General features: G+C 54.4%; 1 protein-coding gene across 1 annotated transcript in view; it reads right to left on the reverse strand.

The window, feature by feature from the left end:
- Window positions 1-4,703: 4,703 nt before the first annotated feature.
- Window positions 4,704-17,143, reverse strand: part of Lmf1 (lipase maturation factor 1) — an 85,805-nt gene continuing 73,365 nt past the window's right edge. Inside the window, exons 7-11 of the mRNA XM_059270284.1 lie at window positions 9,897-10,080; window positions 9,305-9,458; window positions 8,971-9,154; window positions 8,374-8,486; window positions 4,704-4,909 (exon numbers count right to left, since the gene is read on the reverse strand). Of these exons, the coding sequence (XP_059126267.1) occupies window positions 4,723-4,909; window positions 8,374-8,486; window positions 8,971-9,154; window positions 9,305-9,458; window positions 9,897-10,080 (822 nt within the window). The 3' untranslated portion in view covers window positions 4,704-4,722. The remainder of the gene's footprint in view (window positions 4,910-8,373; window positions 8,487-8,970; window positions 9,155-9,304; window positions 9,459-9,896; window positions 10,081-17,143) is intronic.

Raw genomic sequence — 17,143 nt, forward strand, 5'->3', positions numbered from 1 at the left:
ATACATATTAACTGCACCACATGCATGCTTGATGCCTGAGGAGGCCAGAAGAGGGAATTGGATCCCCTGGAACTGGAGTTACAGATGGCGGTGAGCTTCCATATGGGTGCTGGGAACTGAACCCAGGTCCTCTGCAAGAGCAGCAAGTGCTGTTAACCATGGAGTCATTTCTCCAGCCCCTGGAATTGATCCTTTTTTTTTTTTTTTTTTTTTTTTTTTTTTCCTTTTTCCGAGACAGGGTTTCTCTGTGTAGCTTTGGAGCCTGTCTTGGATCTTGCTCTGTAGACCAGGCTGGCTTCAAACTCACAGAAATCTGCCTGACTCTGCCTCCTGAGTGCTGGGATTAAAGGCACGTGCCACCGCCGCCCAGCTGGAATTGATCTTTTAAAGTTATATTTTAGAATTTATTGTGTGTGTCTGTGTGTGTGTGTCTGTGTGTGTGTGTGCGCACACACATGGAAGTCAGAAGTTGATGTTGTCTTCTGTGATTGCTATCAACCTGGTTTTTTGATGTAGAGTCTCTTACTAAACTGCGAGCTCACCAATTTGTCCAGGACAAGCAACCATAGAGCCTGCCGTTTATGGGGGTGCTGGGGGATCGAACTCAGGTCCTCATGCTGCGTGGCAGGCACGTTACCAGACAGCTGTCTTCCAGCACGAGACTGATTCTGTCAGTTGCAGTTCTCCACTGAGTCTGGAGCTAGGGTTCCCGATTCTATAGAAAGACTCCTGGGACAGTGTCAGGATTGCGACTCAGCCGCCGTGGGGAGCACTACTACTGTGGGGAGCACCGTCATCCCAGCAGTGACACTTTCAGGTGACTTGACACCGCTCTGTTGTCTTCCGTTCCTTTTAGCAGCATGTTACAGTTTTTGCTGAGCCCAGCACCCACTTGGCCAGCTTCCTTCAGGCATCTTGCTATCCTGTGATACTGTAACTGGGGATGCTTCCTTGGTTACATTTACTAGCCCAGGTGACAGAAAAGCCCTTGGCCTCAGCTGGCTGGGGACCTACCTCCAGTGAGTGATGAGGGCACATCACCTCTGCTGGATGATGGAGAGGGAAGGAGTGGATCCCACTGAGCTGCTGGCGGGTAGGGGACCAATAGGCTCAGCATGGCACCTCAGGGAGACAGCGCCTGGTGACTTGGGGGCCTGAGTTGGCAAGCAGGTGGAGGTAGAGTCCTCTATGACTGTCCTCTGTCATCCCAGAGCCCCTGCCCAGCTCCTAGCTGATGCCTGGTGTTCAGAAGCTACGTAGAGTGACTCTAGTACACCAAGAGGTCGCTAGCAGCTAGGATACTCTCCGATTCTAACCTAGCTTCTGTGCATCCTACTGAACGAAGCCAGGACTGCTCAAGTCACAGGCACTTGTCCACTCCCCTGGTGTGAGGATTTGGGCAGAGAAGTGAGGAAGCATGCCCCAATGAGACAGCACTGTTCAGCAGCCTGAGTCTTTCTCCCTCGGGTTCTTCCATGGAGGGAGAGGGCCAGGGAGGGAGTGTGGCCAGGGGCAGGTGGGCAAGTCCTTTAGCATGCTGCAGTTGACCCGGAAGACCCATATAGCATGCCTGCTGCACTAAGAGACAAGGATGAGACCCCTCTCCACCTGGAGTATGACCAGGGAGCATAGTACATCCAGTGCAAAGGTCCTGTGGCAGGACCTGATGCAGCCAAGGCACAAGTGGAAATGGGGCTCCCCAAGGATGGCTTTAGGTCACTCCCGGCTGGAGTGACCCAGTGGGGTATAAGGATCATTTGTTAATGGAGCTAGGGGCACCCCTAACTTCCAGAGGGGGAGCTTTGGAGGTGTATGTATGATAGGGGGCCCATATATATCAGAGGGAGAAACCTGTGACTGCCATCACCATCAGGGCCTCAGGTCCCTGTGTTATCTTTAGTGAGTAGACATCTAGTGACAGACTCACCAGTCAGGACTCATCTACCCTGGGGTGAGAGGTCTCCCTGAGTAGGGCTGGGTCACCTTCAGTCAGAGCTGCCAAGCCTCTTTGGTGGGTCCCCAAGGCCACCATGATGACCAGGGTCTGTGGACGGCGATAAGCCTTGCTCTGTGCTTGCCAAGGGAAGGAACCGCCTACTGCCAGCCACACCAGCTTGTCTACTGTGACCCCCTCCTGGGTTCCTGCTGGAACTAATACCACACTGAGTGCCGGTGTCACCAGGTGGCCACTCCCCATGTGCCACACTCCAAGTGGCACTGCTGCTGTCCTCATCCCGCCTCCGGAGTGACTCATGACAGCAGATACCACATGGGCTTGTCCGACCTTGGGATAGTGTTGGTCTGTACAAACTAAGGTGCAGCTGGGAATGGCGGTACACACCTTTAATCCCAGCATTGTGAGTTCAAGGTCAGCCTGGTCTACATAGAGCTCCCGTCTCAAAAAATAAAATAAAAGATGCCAGTGAACCTCCCTGAGTCATACAGTGTGACTGCCGTGTGAGCAAACACAGACACAAGAGGCAGCACAGGACTCTGGGTGAAGACGACATTCTGCGGCCAGCAGGGCCCAGCTCCTACCTGTCCCGATTGCAGTCTGGCTGACCCTGTCTCTCCTATAAGAGGCATCCTGGTGGATTCTGGCTGCCCCAGGGCCTGGCTCCCTGCTAGAGCTCCTGTCCTGTCGGTGTCGTGCCCCCCCCCCCCGCCCCCACAGGCCTTAACACACTGTTTTCAGCTCTGCTGGACCTGCAGCCCCCACCCCCCAGGATCCTTGGGAAGGAGGGGGCACATGTCTGGACCAATGCCCAGGAGTGTGTATCTGGGGGCCCGAGGCGTCTCCTGCTGAGCCCTGAGATTGTGTTCCTGGTAACCTGGTAAGGTCCAACGTAGGCACCTAGGTGCCACTTACCGGGTCACCAGACTACCCAAGCAGCTGGTGTCCCTGCTGAGAGCCCCCTCCCCCATGTCTCCCGCCTGGGACATGGACAGGACACCCCCAGGAAGGACTGCACAGGCTGCAGGCTGCCAGTCACTCCTGTGGTGGTCATGGCAGACTTGTTGGCTCCAGTATCATTGCTGTGAGGCCTGTCTGTCCCTGACACACACAGGGTGCCCTGTTTCCCTGGGAGCTGGAACACGGGCTCTCTGTTTGCACCTGGGTTGGCCATCCCCCCCACCCCCCAGGCACGCTGAGGGGGTGCTCTGTACAGACCACACTTGTGCCCCCCTTGACCAGCCTCCTCAGCTGAACCTTTTTGTTGTCCCTTCTGGGATCCTCGGCAGTGTGGCCCAGGGGCGGGCAACATGGGCTCCAGACACCATGCTTGGCGAGAAGGGGGATGGGCAAGTATTCCCAGAGTCTCTGCTGTCCCTGTAGCTGGAGAGCCGGGGCAATTCTGTCCACTCGTGAAGGGAAGTCTTACGCCAAGTCTTTTTTTTTAAATTATTTATTTTTTGTTATGGCATTGGTGTTTCACCTGCATGTATGTCTGTGTGAAGGTGTCAGATCTGTGAAACTGGAGTTACAGACAGTTGTGAGCTGCCATGTGGATGCTGGGAATTGAACCTGGGTCCCCTGGAAGAACATTCAGTGTTCTTAATTGCTGAGCCATCTCTCCAGCTCCCTTATGCCAAGTCTTACAGCCAAGGTCCCCACCAATATAGCTCTGCTGGGCCCTCTGCAGACCACCCACGGCCACAAGCTGAGGACGGTTTCTATCCATGCTTTCCAAATATTTTTTTTAAATAATTTATTATTTAATTTTATTTTATGTGCATTGGTGTGACGGTATCAGATCCCCTAGAACTGGAGTTACAGACAGTTGGTGAGCTGCCATGTGGGGGCTGGGAATTGAACTCAGGTCTTCTGGAAGAGCAGCCAGTGTTCTTAACCACTGAGCCATCTCTCCAGCCCTGAATTTTTTTTTTTTTGGTTTTTCGAGACAGGGTTTCTCTGTGTAGCTTTGCGCCTTTCTTGGATCTCGCTCTGTAGACCAGGCTGGCCTTGAACTCACAGAGATCCACCTGCCTCTGCCTCCCGAGTGCTGGGATTAAAGGCGTGTGCCACCACCGCCCGCTTTCCAAATACTCTTATGCTGGAGTGTTCAAGGGACCCATGAGGTCATGTTTCTGTGGGTGTCTGCCCAGGTAGTATGTAAGGGCCCCTGGGGAGGGATCAGGCTGAGGACAGCAAGCCTCTTTCCCTCAGGGAGATGGTTGGGGGTGATTTTGTGCTGTGAGGGAGACCTGGCCATTGGCCTGACTATGAGCATGTGATTAGGTGAGAACTAGCCTCTAGATCAGGGAATCTGAGAAGCCCCGGGATTCAGCAACCTATGGGGTTGCTTACCATAGCTAAGACTAAGAAAGGGTCCCCAAGTGACCGCCATCCAGATACGGGCAGTGGCCTCCTGTGATGTCCATGTAGGTGGCAGTGTGGTACTGGAGACAGGGTGGGTGGGTGCCTGTGAGGGTGGAGGATGAGGAACCATGGTGGTGCCCTGAAGCTAGAGGGGAGGCCTGGTGCCCATGCGACCTCACTGTGTGGCCATATGCAGGGCATGGGGGTGAGGGGGCTTCTCCCCATAACAGAGACGGAATAGCAAGGTGACGGGGACAGAGGCAGGAGGCTGGCATTTATGGAAGCACAACCTTTTTCAATCCTCTTCTTGGCAGGACCCTTGGGTTGCCTGGTCACTGTGTGGGACCCATGGCCACGGCAGAAAGTACAGGTAGAAAAGCAGTTAGTCTCTGGTCTTTATTTCAGGGTGTGTCTAGATGGGGTTTCGGCAGTGGCCACTCCCGACTCCTAAAGTAGTCCTTCAAGTCCTTAAGGCGGAGTGGGGGGAAGTAGGGACCAATGCGCTTGCGTATCCACCACTTGCCTTGGGCAGCGTGCTTGCCACTGGGCAGGCTGAACCGGTAGCGGTAGTGTTCTCCTCGGATCCACCTGCAGGGGAAAATGTGTCAGTCTGCTGTCTCTTTGCTTCCCCCAGGCTCCTCATGGCCCCTCCATCCCAGAAGGCAGGCCTAGGTCCCTGCAATCCATGGGTGGAGCCCCATCAGCCTCATGATCAAAACATTCCCATGCCTGTTACAAATCTTGGGTGTCAAACAGGTACATCTGGGCTCCAGTGATGGCATATACTGTGTTCTAGGACTCGAGGGAGACCCTAGGTGATGCCCTGTCTCTGTGATTCACCTTTTCTAACTTGTGCTACGAGGGTGTGCCCGGGACACAGCAAGCCCGTGACGGGACCAGGGGGATGTGCTGTGTGTGTTCGTGTGTGGGGTCTCGAGGCATCACTGGTTCTGAGTGGGGATGCCATCCTTCCTTCCTCTGGTATGTAAACCTGAGCGAATAAGGGTCCTTGACGGAGGTCAGTGTTGTGGTGAGGCTGGGGAGTGCTGAGCAGAGTCATGGACTCCACGGGTGGGCATGGAGAGGGTAAGGCTGTGCCTTGGAGATTGCCACAAAGTCCCTCTTCTCCTGAATCGGGGGTCCTGACCCTACACGTCACAAGGCTGGGGAGGGCAGGGACGTGGAGCCTCTGGGAAGGCCACTGTCATGTGATCTCCGTCTTCTCTGAATTGGCCTTCTTGCTTTCATTTTCTTCTCAAGAAACAGTCGAAGGTCTAGGGTTGCAGGGCCTGGACACTACTTACAGCCAGAGGGGGTGTGGTGTGTTGGGGGGGGTCCTGGGACAGGGCTCAGGTGCCCAGTGTTGGGCCTGGGAGGTTGGGAAAGAGCCAGGGCCTTGCGCTTTGCCTGGCAGGTGTGTGAGGGTACTGAGGAGGACTGACACCACCCCTGGAACGTTCTAGAACACGACTCTGCTGGTTAGTTTTTATCAATGTGACAGAAACTAGAGTCACTTGGGAAGAAGGAACTTCAACTTTAGCCTCTATCAGAGTGACCTACAGGTGTGTCTCAGGGGCATTTTCTTTACGAATGATGGATGTGGGCACTCGGCACACTGTGCAAGGTGCCACTCTTGAGCAGGTGGTCCTGGGTTGTGGAAGAAAGCAAGCTGAGCAGCCCGTGAGCAGCGTTCCTCTGGGGTTTCTGCTTCAGTTGCTGAGGAGGCCAGAAGAGGGTGTTGGATGCTTCGGAACTGGAGTTACAGATGGTTGTGAGGCACCGTGTGGTGCTGGGACTCAAACCCGGGTCCTCTGCAAGAGCAGCCAGTGCTCTGGACCACTGAGCCACCTCTCCAGCTTTTCTTTCCTTTTTATTTTTCAAGTGATTGTTCTAGAGGGCTGGGGACATAGATCGGGACGTATAGTGTTTGATCCCTAGAAACCACATTAAAAAACCAAAACCGAGTGTAGCGGTGTGCACTTGGAATCCCAGCGTTGGGGAGGTGGAAAACAGGATCCCCAGGGCTCTCTGGTCAGCCAGCCTCTCTGGACTGGTGAGATCTGGCTCTCAGGGTCATTTGACCCTCAGTGGCAAGGTGGTGGCTCTGGCTGACTGCTCAGTCCCTTCACTGCCTACAGTTTCTGGATGTCTACTGAGCCTCCAAGATTGACCATCTGGGGTTCCCTTTGTTTACGGACCTTTCAGGGCTGTGTCTTTTGGCAACTTTGGGAAATCTTCATTAATGCCTCCCAGCCCCAGGCAGGACTCTTTGCCTCGGGGCAGACACCCGTCCTGGATCTTGTTGCCGTCCTAGACCCCACACTCTACTCAGGTGCTCAGCTGACCCACATGGGTCACTGACGACTCCTCCTTCCCATCCCAATTCTTCCTCCCCTCCTCCAGTGCTCCACTCCTGGGCCTATGCTCTCCGTCCTGAGTCTTGCTTGGTTTTCTCTCTGTCTTCTACTTCTCTGCTGACTCTTCTTGTGGGCGTTGTGTTTCTAGCCTCCTCACGACTGCTGTGGGGAGACTCAGCTGTCGTAATCCACGGAATGCTCTGTCTCATCAGTTCAATGTTTCCCTGGTTCTTGGGGTGATTTGAACAGTTTGGGCGTCGGGATCCCAAATCACATTCAACCCTTCTGTTGCGCCGCTTCCTCTGACTCCATGCTGGAGGTCCACACTTTCTACCTTGCCCCCGGCACTGCCAGGCAGAGGTGGCGATCGAAGGCCCCCACTGATGACACGAAACCAGGCTGGCATTGCTGGCTGTGGTGAGCTTCTGGGTCACCACAGGGCCTTCCAGCAGCTCAGTGAGTGGCCTCTCCTTTTTCAGAGTGGAGTCCATGTGCTCCTGGCTCTTCCTGAGAGGTGGGGCCATTTGCTCAGTGGCCCTGGCTGGAGTAGAACGGGCTTGCCGTAGCTTCTGTCTCGCCGGCGGCTCCTTTCGGGGTATCTGCTGCTCCTTTCATTTCCACAGACAGGAAGCAAGACAAGCTGGTGCTATTTGAAGGTTGATGGCTGGGGTCCTGGGGTCCCTCACCAGCCGCCCCCCTGACTGTTCAGAGCTCCTGTGTTTATTTCATGGGCAGCACCCAGGCTCGGTGCAGGGTAGGGAGGTGTCTGATTCCATCCTCCCACCATGGAGACTCCAGAGTCACCACCCGTTTCAGAAAATCACAGCTGGCGGCGGGGTCAGGCTGAGGTCGTGTTCGGCTCTGCGACCAAGCAGAGTGAGATGATGGCCCCTCTGCTGGGCCGTGCTCTGTGGCACTAACTGTATTTCAACTTGCACGTGTACTAATAGTGAATATCAATTCACTACTGAGCCACACAAGAGGCAGCGGATTTGCATCTCCACCTCCACAGATCTGTCTGCAGGCTTTGTTTCCACAAGGTACACCTGACCACATCCTCAGAGCCTCCAGCTGAATCAGGAGACCTCATCCTAAGCCTAGGCCTTCCACCCATCCTTGGCAGGTGGGGCACCACCCCAAGACAGTATAGCCAGGAGGCTGGCCAGTGAAAAGTGTTCCAGAGTCTGGAAGGACACAGCTCTGCGTCAGAGATGTTTGGCCACTGGCAAACCTGGCGATGCTAATCCACTTCAGTGTGTGCCTGGTTCAGATCTCCTGGTGGCTACAGGGTGCGAGGCAGAGGGGAGGGGAGCGAGGCTGGCAGTCCCTGGGGAGGGGTGGCCCCACACCCCCAGTGCCGCGGTAGGCAGTGTGGGGAGGACTTGGCTGGCTCCCTTGCCTGGCCCGTCACACTTGCAGCTGCTCACTGCCCCTCAGCGCCCCTCCTGACAGTCCTGACAGCTGTGGGCAGCTCCAGGTGCAGCTGTCCTGAAGCTTCTCCAGGGAGAGACAGGGACGTGTTTTCTGTCAGCATCAATGGTGGGCAGGACACAGGGGAGGGAGGGGGCCAGGACTGCTCGGTCCCCTGGTCTCTGGCTGCTACTGAATTCCACATCATGTATCAGGGTGTCCAACTCAGGCACTAGTGAACAGCACCCACTGAACACAGGCTGAAATGAATAAGGAGACTCTTACCTGGGGGGTGCCCTGCCCTCAAAGGGGTTGAGGGCGAGGAGGGACAGGGCCTCGGCGTCACCAGCTAGGAGCTTACCCGCCAGGTGGATGATCCACTCATTCTGTTCATAGGTCTGGAAGGACAGTGTTTATGAGGTCACAGTATGGGGACAGCCACCCCCCCAGCAAGCTGACATCTGTCCTGGTGTAGCCCCTGCCTGGTCACTCTGAACATCCCCTGCTTCCCTGTGCTCCACAGCCTGGCTGGAGTATGGCATGGTCAGGTGTCCAGGACTGGGTTTCCTCCGAGGGTCCACTTGTCAACCTTCCAGGAACTGCCTGCCTCACATTCTTCTGGGGTCTCACCCGGGGCTCACTCACTCATGGACCAGGCCTCAGCTGTGTTTTCTACCTGGCTATTTGCCCTGGCCTTAGGCGTGACTGGCCTGGGCCTGCTCAGTGCCTTGGGTGGGATGCAGCTCTAAGAGAGGTCCCCCTCCTTGATGACCCTCTTGGTGGGAGTCTGAGCACCCTTTGCAAAGAGTACGCATGCAGGGCTTGTCTGTGGGTAAAGGAGAGTTTGCTTCAGGTCAGAGCATCATGGTGGGGCATCGTTACCTGAAAAGCTGCGAACCACATTAGCCAGTCCAGGCGGTAGTGGTATGGAGAGATAAGGCATGGCCGCCTCCAGGGGTCGCCTGGCTTGCACTTGAACTCATAATCTTCCCATACTGCATCAGGTGCACTGGCATTAGGACTAGCTGTGCCCTGCAGGATCACCTCAGTCCGTTCCTTGGTGATACTGGGGGGAGACGAAGAAGGCCAGTGTATCCACAGTATCTGCCTTCCCCCAGCTGAGAGGGTGAGGCCATGAGCCCATGCCCCCCGAAAGTGAGCCAGGATGGAGAGGAGGGCAGAGCCCAGTGCCCCAGCCAGGATGCCTGGCCCATACCTTCCAAATGCCCCGTAGGTGTTCACAATCCTGAGTGGGTTGAAGGAGGTGTTCATGACCTGTCTGGAGCTTAGGAGGTTGATAACCACGGGGACGCTGAGCCAGGCCACCAGGATGCCCAGGGAGATGTTGACCACTCGCCGCACCATGCAGCCTAGCCCAAGGGGGGAGGGGTGGGGGACAGGTTGGTCCTCGTCAGCCAGGCTCCCACTCTCACGGCAAAGCTGTGCTATCCCTTCAGGAAACCTTGGCTGCTCTTCTCCCACTCCAGGCTCAAGGCTTACAGGTACCCCCAGCTGATGGAAGCCGTGGGCTGGGAAAGGTGCCCCGAGCCACAGCCCCTTATGCTTGAGCCAATATGGAGAACGAAGTGTGACTGTCCATGCAGGGGACCCTGGAACTGGCTAAAGGACCAACTGTCCTAGGTCCTGGCCTGGTAAAGGACCCTAGGCAGCAGATGTTCCCTCCCAGGGCCTACGGTACCCACCCTTGTTCTGAGTGTTGTGGAGCTGGTGGGGACCCAACCTTCTTATATATTCATGTGACATTAGGCATGGCTTCATGGGGCTAGCTGGGGGCCTGGTTCACCTACCATATCTTGGTTTGGGCTGGACCCCTTGTGCATCTTCCCTTTGCATCTCCAGGACTTGGTTCTTTAGGCCTCGAGGTCTTGAGGGAAACAGGAATCCCAAAGCTGCATCGTCGAAACAGGCGAGGCTGGGCACGATGGTGAGCCAGTTCAGGAAGCTCAGGTTCCCACTGATGATGAGGATCACCTGCGGGTGCAGACGTGTGCTGTGGAATGCCTGGGAGCCAGAGCGGCCGCCCTCTGTGTCTGCTGGGTGCCCAGACTTCAGTAGCCCAGCACAGGCTCCAGAGGGACTTCGGAGCCCTCTTGTCACCCTCTCAGCTTGGGGGTATGATCCTAGGTCCTCTCCAAATCTGCAGGTGCCACTGAGACTCCAAGTGCAGAGCTTTCTACACGTGGGTACGGAACCCACACAGGAGTTGGCAAGCCCAGGAACGGCTGGTGGTGGTGGTGCTGGTGGTGGTGGTGCTGGTGGTGGTGGTTTGACCTATCTGTGTGGTGGCCTGAGACCCTGGGCTTCCTGGGATGTACCATGGCGGCAGCTCTGGCTAAGGTGGGACTAGTGGCAGGCACTTGAGGTACAGACTTTGCCTGGAGGTGGAGGCGTGAGAACCCAGGGGGAGCGGGAGTTCACAGAAGGCAAAATAGGAACAGGAGACAACATAGTGACCCAGGGCTGACGATAGTGACCACCATGGCTGCCCTTGAGAGCTGGAGGACAGTGGCAGCCGGCCAGGAGTCATGGATGAGAGGAACAAGACACATCGACTGGGGTGCCTGGCTTCAGCCCACACCTTTAAACCGACTGAATGGGCACATTGAGCAAATGGTGAAACATGCCTGTGCTATGCACAACTCAGTGGCTTCCAGCAAGGCTTACACCCGTGTAGTTACATTAGCCAGACACCCCTACCCCCGACCGACACCCCTACCCCCGACAGCCAGCACCCCTCATACTCTGATGATGCGGGGCTCTCTAAAGCTTCACAGAATGGGAGCTACAGGGTGGCTTCTAGAACGTTATGGAGGGTCACCCTATAGGGACAACATCTACCTCAGAGTCCGTCCTTGTGCTCCTGTAAGTGGACATGGCTTGTGCTGAGCCATGAGGGAGGTGGATGGTGACCCGCTGACTACTTCCCGGACGGCCGCAGGGTCTCACACGCCCACAAGTGGGGCTGAAGGGGGCCACTCAGTGTTATCAACATAAGGTACTGCCACCTGGCTCGCAGACTCAGGTCCAGTGCCTGCATGGATCAAGACACTGAGTGCTGCTCAGGAGTGTCTAACCTCTTCTCTCCCTGAACACTTGAGCATCTCATTGCTGAGCATGAGCACTTCCTACCATCCCTTGCTGGCTACGTACCCCAACGCATACCCTGCCCACCTTTTTACTGGGTGGTTGGAAGGTTTATATTTTTGCAGGGCACGGCCAGTGCTTTCTGCTCCATCTGAGAAGCCCCTGCCCAGTCCACACTGAGACTTCTATGAGCACAGGCCCAGTTACTTCTTCCCTCTCCTTTAGATACTCACTGTGGATGGACATGGCACAGTAGCTGGACAGGCAGGTTCTAGTTAGGTCTAGTATGACCCAGGGGGCAAAGAGATGGAGTAGAGTGAGGGGTTCCCAGGTAGGAAGGAGGCAGCTTTGACGTCCCTGAGCTGGAGGGGATGTGAGAGGCTGGTTGAACCAAGCCTGGGGAGGCCAGGGAAGAGAGACTTGGGAGAGCTCCTGAGCACCATCTCAGTAGGATCAGGAGTGGTCTCTGGGCTGTGGATTGTCACTGGGATAATGACAGCCACAAAGCGGGACAGCTCAGAGGCTAAGCTCCCTCATACTGATGAATGCAGGCTTAGGTTCCCTAGGGTGCTGTGGTGGCCATTTAGGCACCTGTGCAAAATCTCTGAGCATCCCTGTCTGTCCTGGAAGCTGTACCAGCTCTGGCTCTGTTACCCTCTGTGGCTGGCCTGGTCTGCAGAATAAAACCTCACTGGACAGTTGGACATTGCTTCCATATAGGTCTGTCCCTTCTTGAGGGCCAGGGAAAGAACTCAAGTGGTTCTAACTTCTCTCTTTTCTGGCTCTGAATTGACTGGATCATGAATTGCATCTCTTTCAGGCCAGAGGCCAGGGTCGGTGTGGCCGGTAAAGAGCAAACAGCCCATCTCTTATCAACAACACGTGTCTCAATGGCACCAGGGTCCAGCATACCTGGCGAGAGGGCTCTTGAGGCCTGCCCCCACCCTTTCCCACTTAGGAGGCACATGGGGTCTCAATGTGCACCCTCATGGACCCTCTGCTCCTGCAGGGCTGAGGCAATTGAGACCTGCACACAGTGTTTATACTGTGACATGATCTACCTTTGATGGCAGGAGTGACCCCATAGGTTATCAGGACTCACCCTGAACTGGTTTCCACTCATACACTGACCTACACAGCACAGCTCTGTGTCCCCCAGCCCCATTGCCTCCCTTAAATATCCACACATGAGGAAAAGGCTGGGAAGGAGACCCCCATGAGGCAAGTCATACCATCCCCTCAGTCTCCATGTGGCCTGCTCCATCAGGACACCATTCTATACAATCTAGCATCCAGATGTTCCCTCCCCTCAACCAAAAAAAAAAAAAAAATGCATTGTTTCCAAGCACCTCACACACAGAAGGGCCATCAGGGGCAAACGTCCCACCCTGCCAGATGCAGAGCTCCCAGGTCCTGGTGTCCTCCACAGCACCCCAGGAGCCCAGCCCAGGATTCCCACCCTCCACGGGCTAACCTGCACCCGGTGCCTTTCTGCCTTTCTGCGCTTCTGTGATCTGTCTATTTATTGTTGCCCCCAACAAGGGGAACTTGAGGGACTGACTCCGTTTCATATGGACAGGATGCCACATGCAGCTGCATCCTGAGGCTCTGCCGTCTCCTGCTCAGCCTCAGCTCTGTTCTTGAGTTGGGCGCCTGCTGTGCCCGCTCTCACACATTCACTGTGTTCCATCTAAAATGTCATCCAGTCCACATGAAACTGAGTCCCGGAGTAGAGAACATGAACAAATCAGTCTCTCAAGTTCCTCCAGCTGGTGCCAACAATAAATGCACAGATCAAAGAAGCTCAGGAAATCACAACCAGGACAGACTTGAAGAAACCACACAGGTCCTGAGCCAGTTTCCAAAACCAGGGACAAGAGTTGACAGTCAACTGCACATCACATACAGGAGCAGGGACAAAGGTGTGGCCAACGGGAGTGACGTGTGATAAGGAGGGAAGGTGCCAGAAGAAGCTGTCAAGCAGTGAGGTGTGTGTTCCAGAACTCAGGAAGTGGAGGCAGGAGGGCTACAAGTTCAAGGCTAGCCTCAGCTACATGATGAAGCCTATCTTCAGGGGGTATCTCTAGGAAGAGCTAGAAACCTAGTGCAATGAAAACTCCCAGGAATCTCTGAGAGTGACCCTAGCTAAGACTCCTAGCAGTGGGGGGCTATGGAGCCTGAGCCGGCCATCTCCTGGAAGTCCAGGCAAGACTTCTAATGGAGGGATTGGGACACCAACCCAGCCACAAGACATTTGTTCTACAATTTATCCTGTCTTCAAGATGTCCTGGGAAAGATGGCATAGAAATTGTGGGAGCGGCCAACCAATGACTGGACAGCTTGAGAGAGAGCTCACCCCGAGGGCTAGGAAACAGGCAGGATGGTCGAGAGACCTAGGATAGAACCAAATATGACTGGCAAAAGAAAAGTCAATAAGATGACTCCAAACGATATTCTGCTATACTCAGAGCTTGATACCTAGCCAAATTGTCATCAGAGAGGCTTCACCCAGCAACTGATGGAAACAGATGCAGACCCACAGGCAAACACTGGGCGGAGCTTGGGGAATCCTGTGGAAGACAGAAGGATTGTAGGAGCCAGAGGAGGTAAGAACACCACAAGAAAACCCACAGCATCAACTAACTTGGGCTTATAGAGGTTGTAAGAGACGGAACCAACAACCAGGGAGCCTGCACTGACCTAGGCCCTCTGCATATATGCTACAGCTGTGTAGCTTGGTCTTCTTGGGGGACTCCTAACACTGGGAGCAGGGGCTGTCTCTGACTCTGTTGCAAGATTTTGGAACCCTTTCCACCTCATCTAGCCTTAATAGAAGAGGGGGTACCTAGTCTCACTGCAACTTGATATACCATGGCTGGTTGATATCCACGGGAGGCCTGCTCTTTTCTGAAGAGAAACAGGAGGAGGAGGAGGAGGAGTGGATTTGGGTAGGGATTGGGGTGGGGATATAAAAGCAAACCAAACAAAAGATGAGAGCTGGGTGTGGTGGTGGGGCATGACCTTAATCCCAGCACTGGAGAGGAAGAGGCAGGCAGAACTCTTGAGTTTGAGGTCCTGTCTTTAAAAAAAAAAAAAAAAGTGAGATGCCCATCAAGAGAACTCTAGTAAACCTAAACAAAATAAAATACTCTTCAGACAGAACCTGATTTCTATGTAAGCTTCGAGCTATCCTGTACAGAGTGCTGAAAAGGTGAAATGTGCATTACAATTTAGTTCTTTGGGGTTTGGAGAAAGGGTTCAGTGGTAAAGAGCACCTGTTGCTCTTTAAAGGACCCAACTTTTCCCCAGAACCCACACCATGTGGCTTAAAATCCACTGTACCTCTAGTTCCAGGAGATCCAACACCCTGTTCTGGACTCTGGCAAATGCACATCACCCCTTATATACATATTAGAAAGTCTTTAAAATTCTTTACAATAATAAAACAATGGATATAAAAATTAGCTTATAATACAGAACTTTTTGTTTTTGAGACAGGGTCTCTAGGCCCAGGTTGTCCTCAAATTCCCAACCCTCCTGTGCCAGCCTCCAGTGCCAGGGTTAAAGGGGTGTGCCACATGCCTGGCTTAGAACTGACTTTTGATCTAATAGAACAGTTATTACATGTGGGAGCCCGACTGGGCTGAGGTGCATCTAACTGGCTGATGAAGCATTGTTTCTGGGGTGTCTGTGCAGGTCCAGAAGAAAGATTTGAAAGCATTAGAAACACCAGCCAGAGTTATGACTGCCCTGCCCAATACACTGGGCACCACCCACCCACCAAGAGTCTGGAAAGAACCAAAGTGTCCAGGAAGGGCGTGGCTCCTCTCCCTGCAACGGACGTCCACCTCCTCCTGCTCTGGCCTGTGGGAGTCCCTGGTCTGTGGATAAAGCCAGGGTGAAGACTACTGGCTCCCATGGTTCTTGGTCCTTGAGTCTGGACTGGAACCAGCCTACCAACCAGCCTTCTTGGGTTCCCAACTTGCAGGTGGCAGATCCTAAGACTTCCCATGGTGCAACAGGCTGGGCCGCCACCCCCTCTAATCTGTGTGCCCTGTGGGATTCTCCTCTAGGGACCAAATTGGATGGTGGGAATGTGTGAACTGTACTGACTCCTGTGCCAAGTACTTACACTCCTGTGCCAAGAACCTCTCCTCTTAGCTTTCAGGGGCAGGGGGCAGGCCTTTATTCCTGCTTTCCTCAGTCATGGTTATTTCTATGGAAAGCAAGGCATAGAAAGTCCTGTTGGGGCTCTCAGTGAGTCCCGAGATACTGCTCAATGCTGCTGGAGGAAGGGCCTCAGGCGGCACCCAGCGACTGCAGAGATCTTAGGGCATCCCTTGGGGCTGTAGTTTGGGAACCTGTTGCCTTGAAAGCTCAAGTTAAGCACCTTCTTGGAGGAACAGCTGGCTCACATGACAGATGGTGACTTTGAATCCTCACTAGTCACCTCCTCAGATAATTCATTTCTAGCTCCCGAGCAGGGAGGTTGCAACTCAAAGCCTTGAGGTGAGGGTATGGCTGACCACTCTGTAGAGATGATATGTTCACCTGTTGTCTGCCCCTGCTCCAGTGAGGCTGGGGTGATGTCCTGTGGCCATGAGCCAGGGGTCAGTGTTCCCATGGGCAGACTCAGCTGTACTGCTGATGACCTAGAACCCCGCATTGCATGAGACCTCCTCAGCTGCCTGACAGTCATGGTTATTCACCTGGGAGCTCATGGCCTTGGAGGCTGCTGGCCTATTTTCAAAACTCCCTCCACTCAGTGGGAAATCCCGGAGAACCAAGCCCCATAGAGCCCACTTTGTATTTACTTGTTTTTGAAAAGCCTACAAAAGCAACTTAAGGAAGGAAGGGTTTGTCTCACAGTTTGAGGGTACACAGTCCATCATGGAGGGAAAGCATGGCAGTGGGAACTTGAGGTGGCCGGTCACATTACACCTGCAGCCAGGAAGCTGAGAGATGAATGTGGGTGCTCAGCTTTCTTTTCTCCCTCTTCCTATTTCATTCAGTCTGGGGCCCCAGTCTGTGGGATGGTAGGACCCATGTTCGGAGCAGTGGGTCTTCCCTCCTCAATCATCCTCTCTGAAACACCCTCACAGACACGCCTAATGGCATGTCCCCTAGAGAGGATTCTAAATCCAGCCAAGGTAATGACACAGGTTAACTGTCCCCAGGTGAAATCCTGAATCTAACAAAGCACTGTGGAGAGCCTGTGACACTTCGTCCAGGTGGACAGATGGTTGTTGTGCTCAGGGGTCAGGCCAGCTTGGCCCACACAGTTCAGAATCCCCTTCCCGAGCAGCCAGCTTGTTCAGGAAGACTGGAATTCATCAGGCAGCACATGGTCCAAGTGCTCCAAAGGGATCTTCTCTCTCTTGTTTTCCTTCTAGCGTCACTGCAGCCATCCCCTCTGAGGGAAATGAATCTCGTCACAGCCCATCTGTGTTTACCCCTGGCCAGTAGAGTCCTCAACGAACTCTCGGTGTGCTCTGCAGATGAGGGGCTTGGAGCATGGCCCTGTGCTGTGCAGCGGGCGAGGCTCGGGACGGCAGAGGAAGATGAACGTGTGTTGGTGGAATTCAACCCCAGAGAGGCTACAGCAGATGTTCCAGGCAGATGCAACATGACCCCAAAAGGAAGAGGGGGGGGATTTCTGGATGTCCCTGCTGGGCTTGCAGTTACCACAGAGGACACATGCTTGCAGGCTTCCCACAGGGGAGACAGGAGCTTCAGGACATGTATGTGGTCACAGGGGCCTTCACATGTGCGTGCTCCCAAGCCATCTGGGTAGCCCCACGTGGCCCTAACAGAGGAATCAACCTCAAAGCTGCCTCTCCCAAGACCCTCTCTTGCCTTCTCCTTGCTGAGTCTCAGGTCCAACCCCACCTCCTCCTTGTTCCTTGGTGGTGACTGATACCATGGTGGGCCTCGGATGTCCTGACCTAGC

Source organism: Peromyscus eremicus, chromosome 8a (genome assembly GCF_949786415.1).
Source record: "Peromyscus eremicus chromosome 8a, PerEre_H2_v1, whole genome shotgun sequence".
NCBI classification, from domain to species: Eukaryota; Metazoa; Chordata; class Mammalia; order Rodentia; family Cricetidae; genus Peromyscus; species Peromyscus eremicus.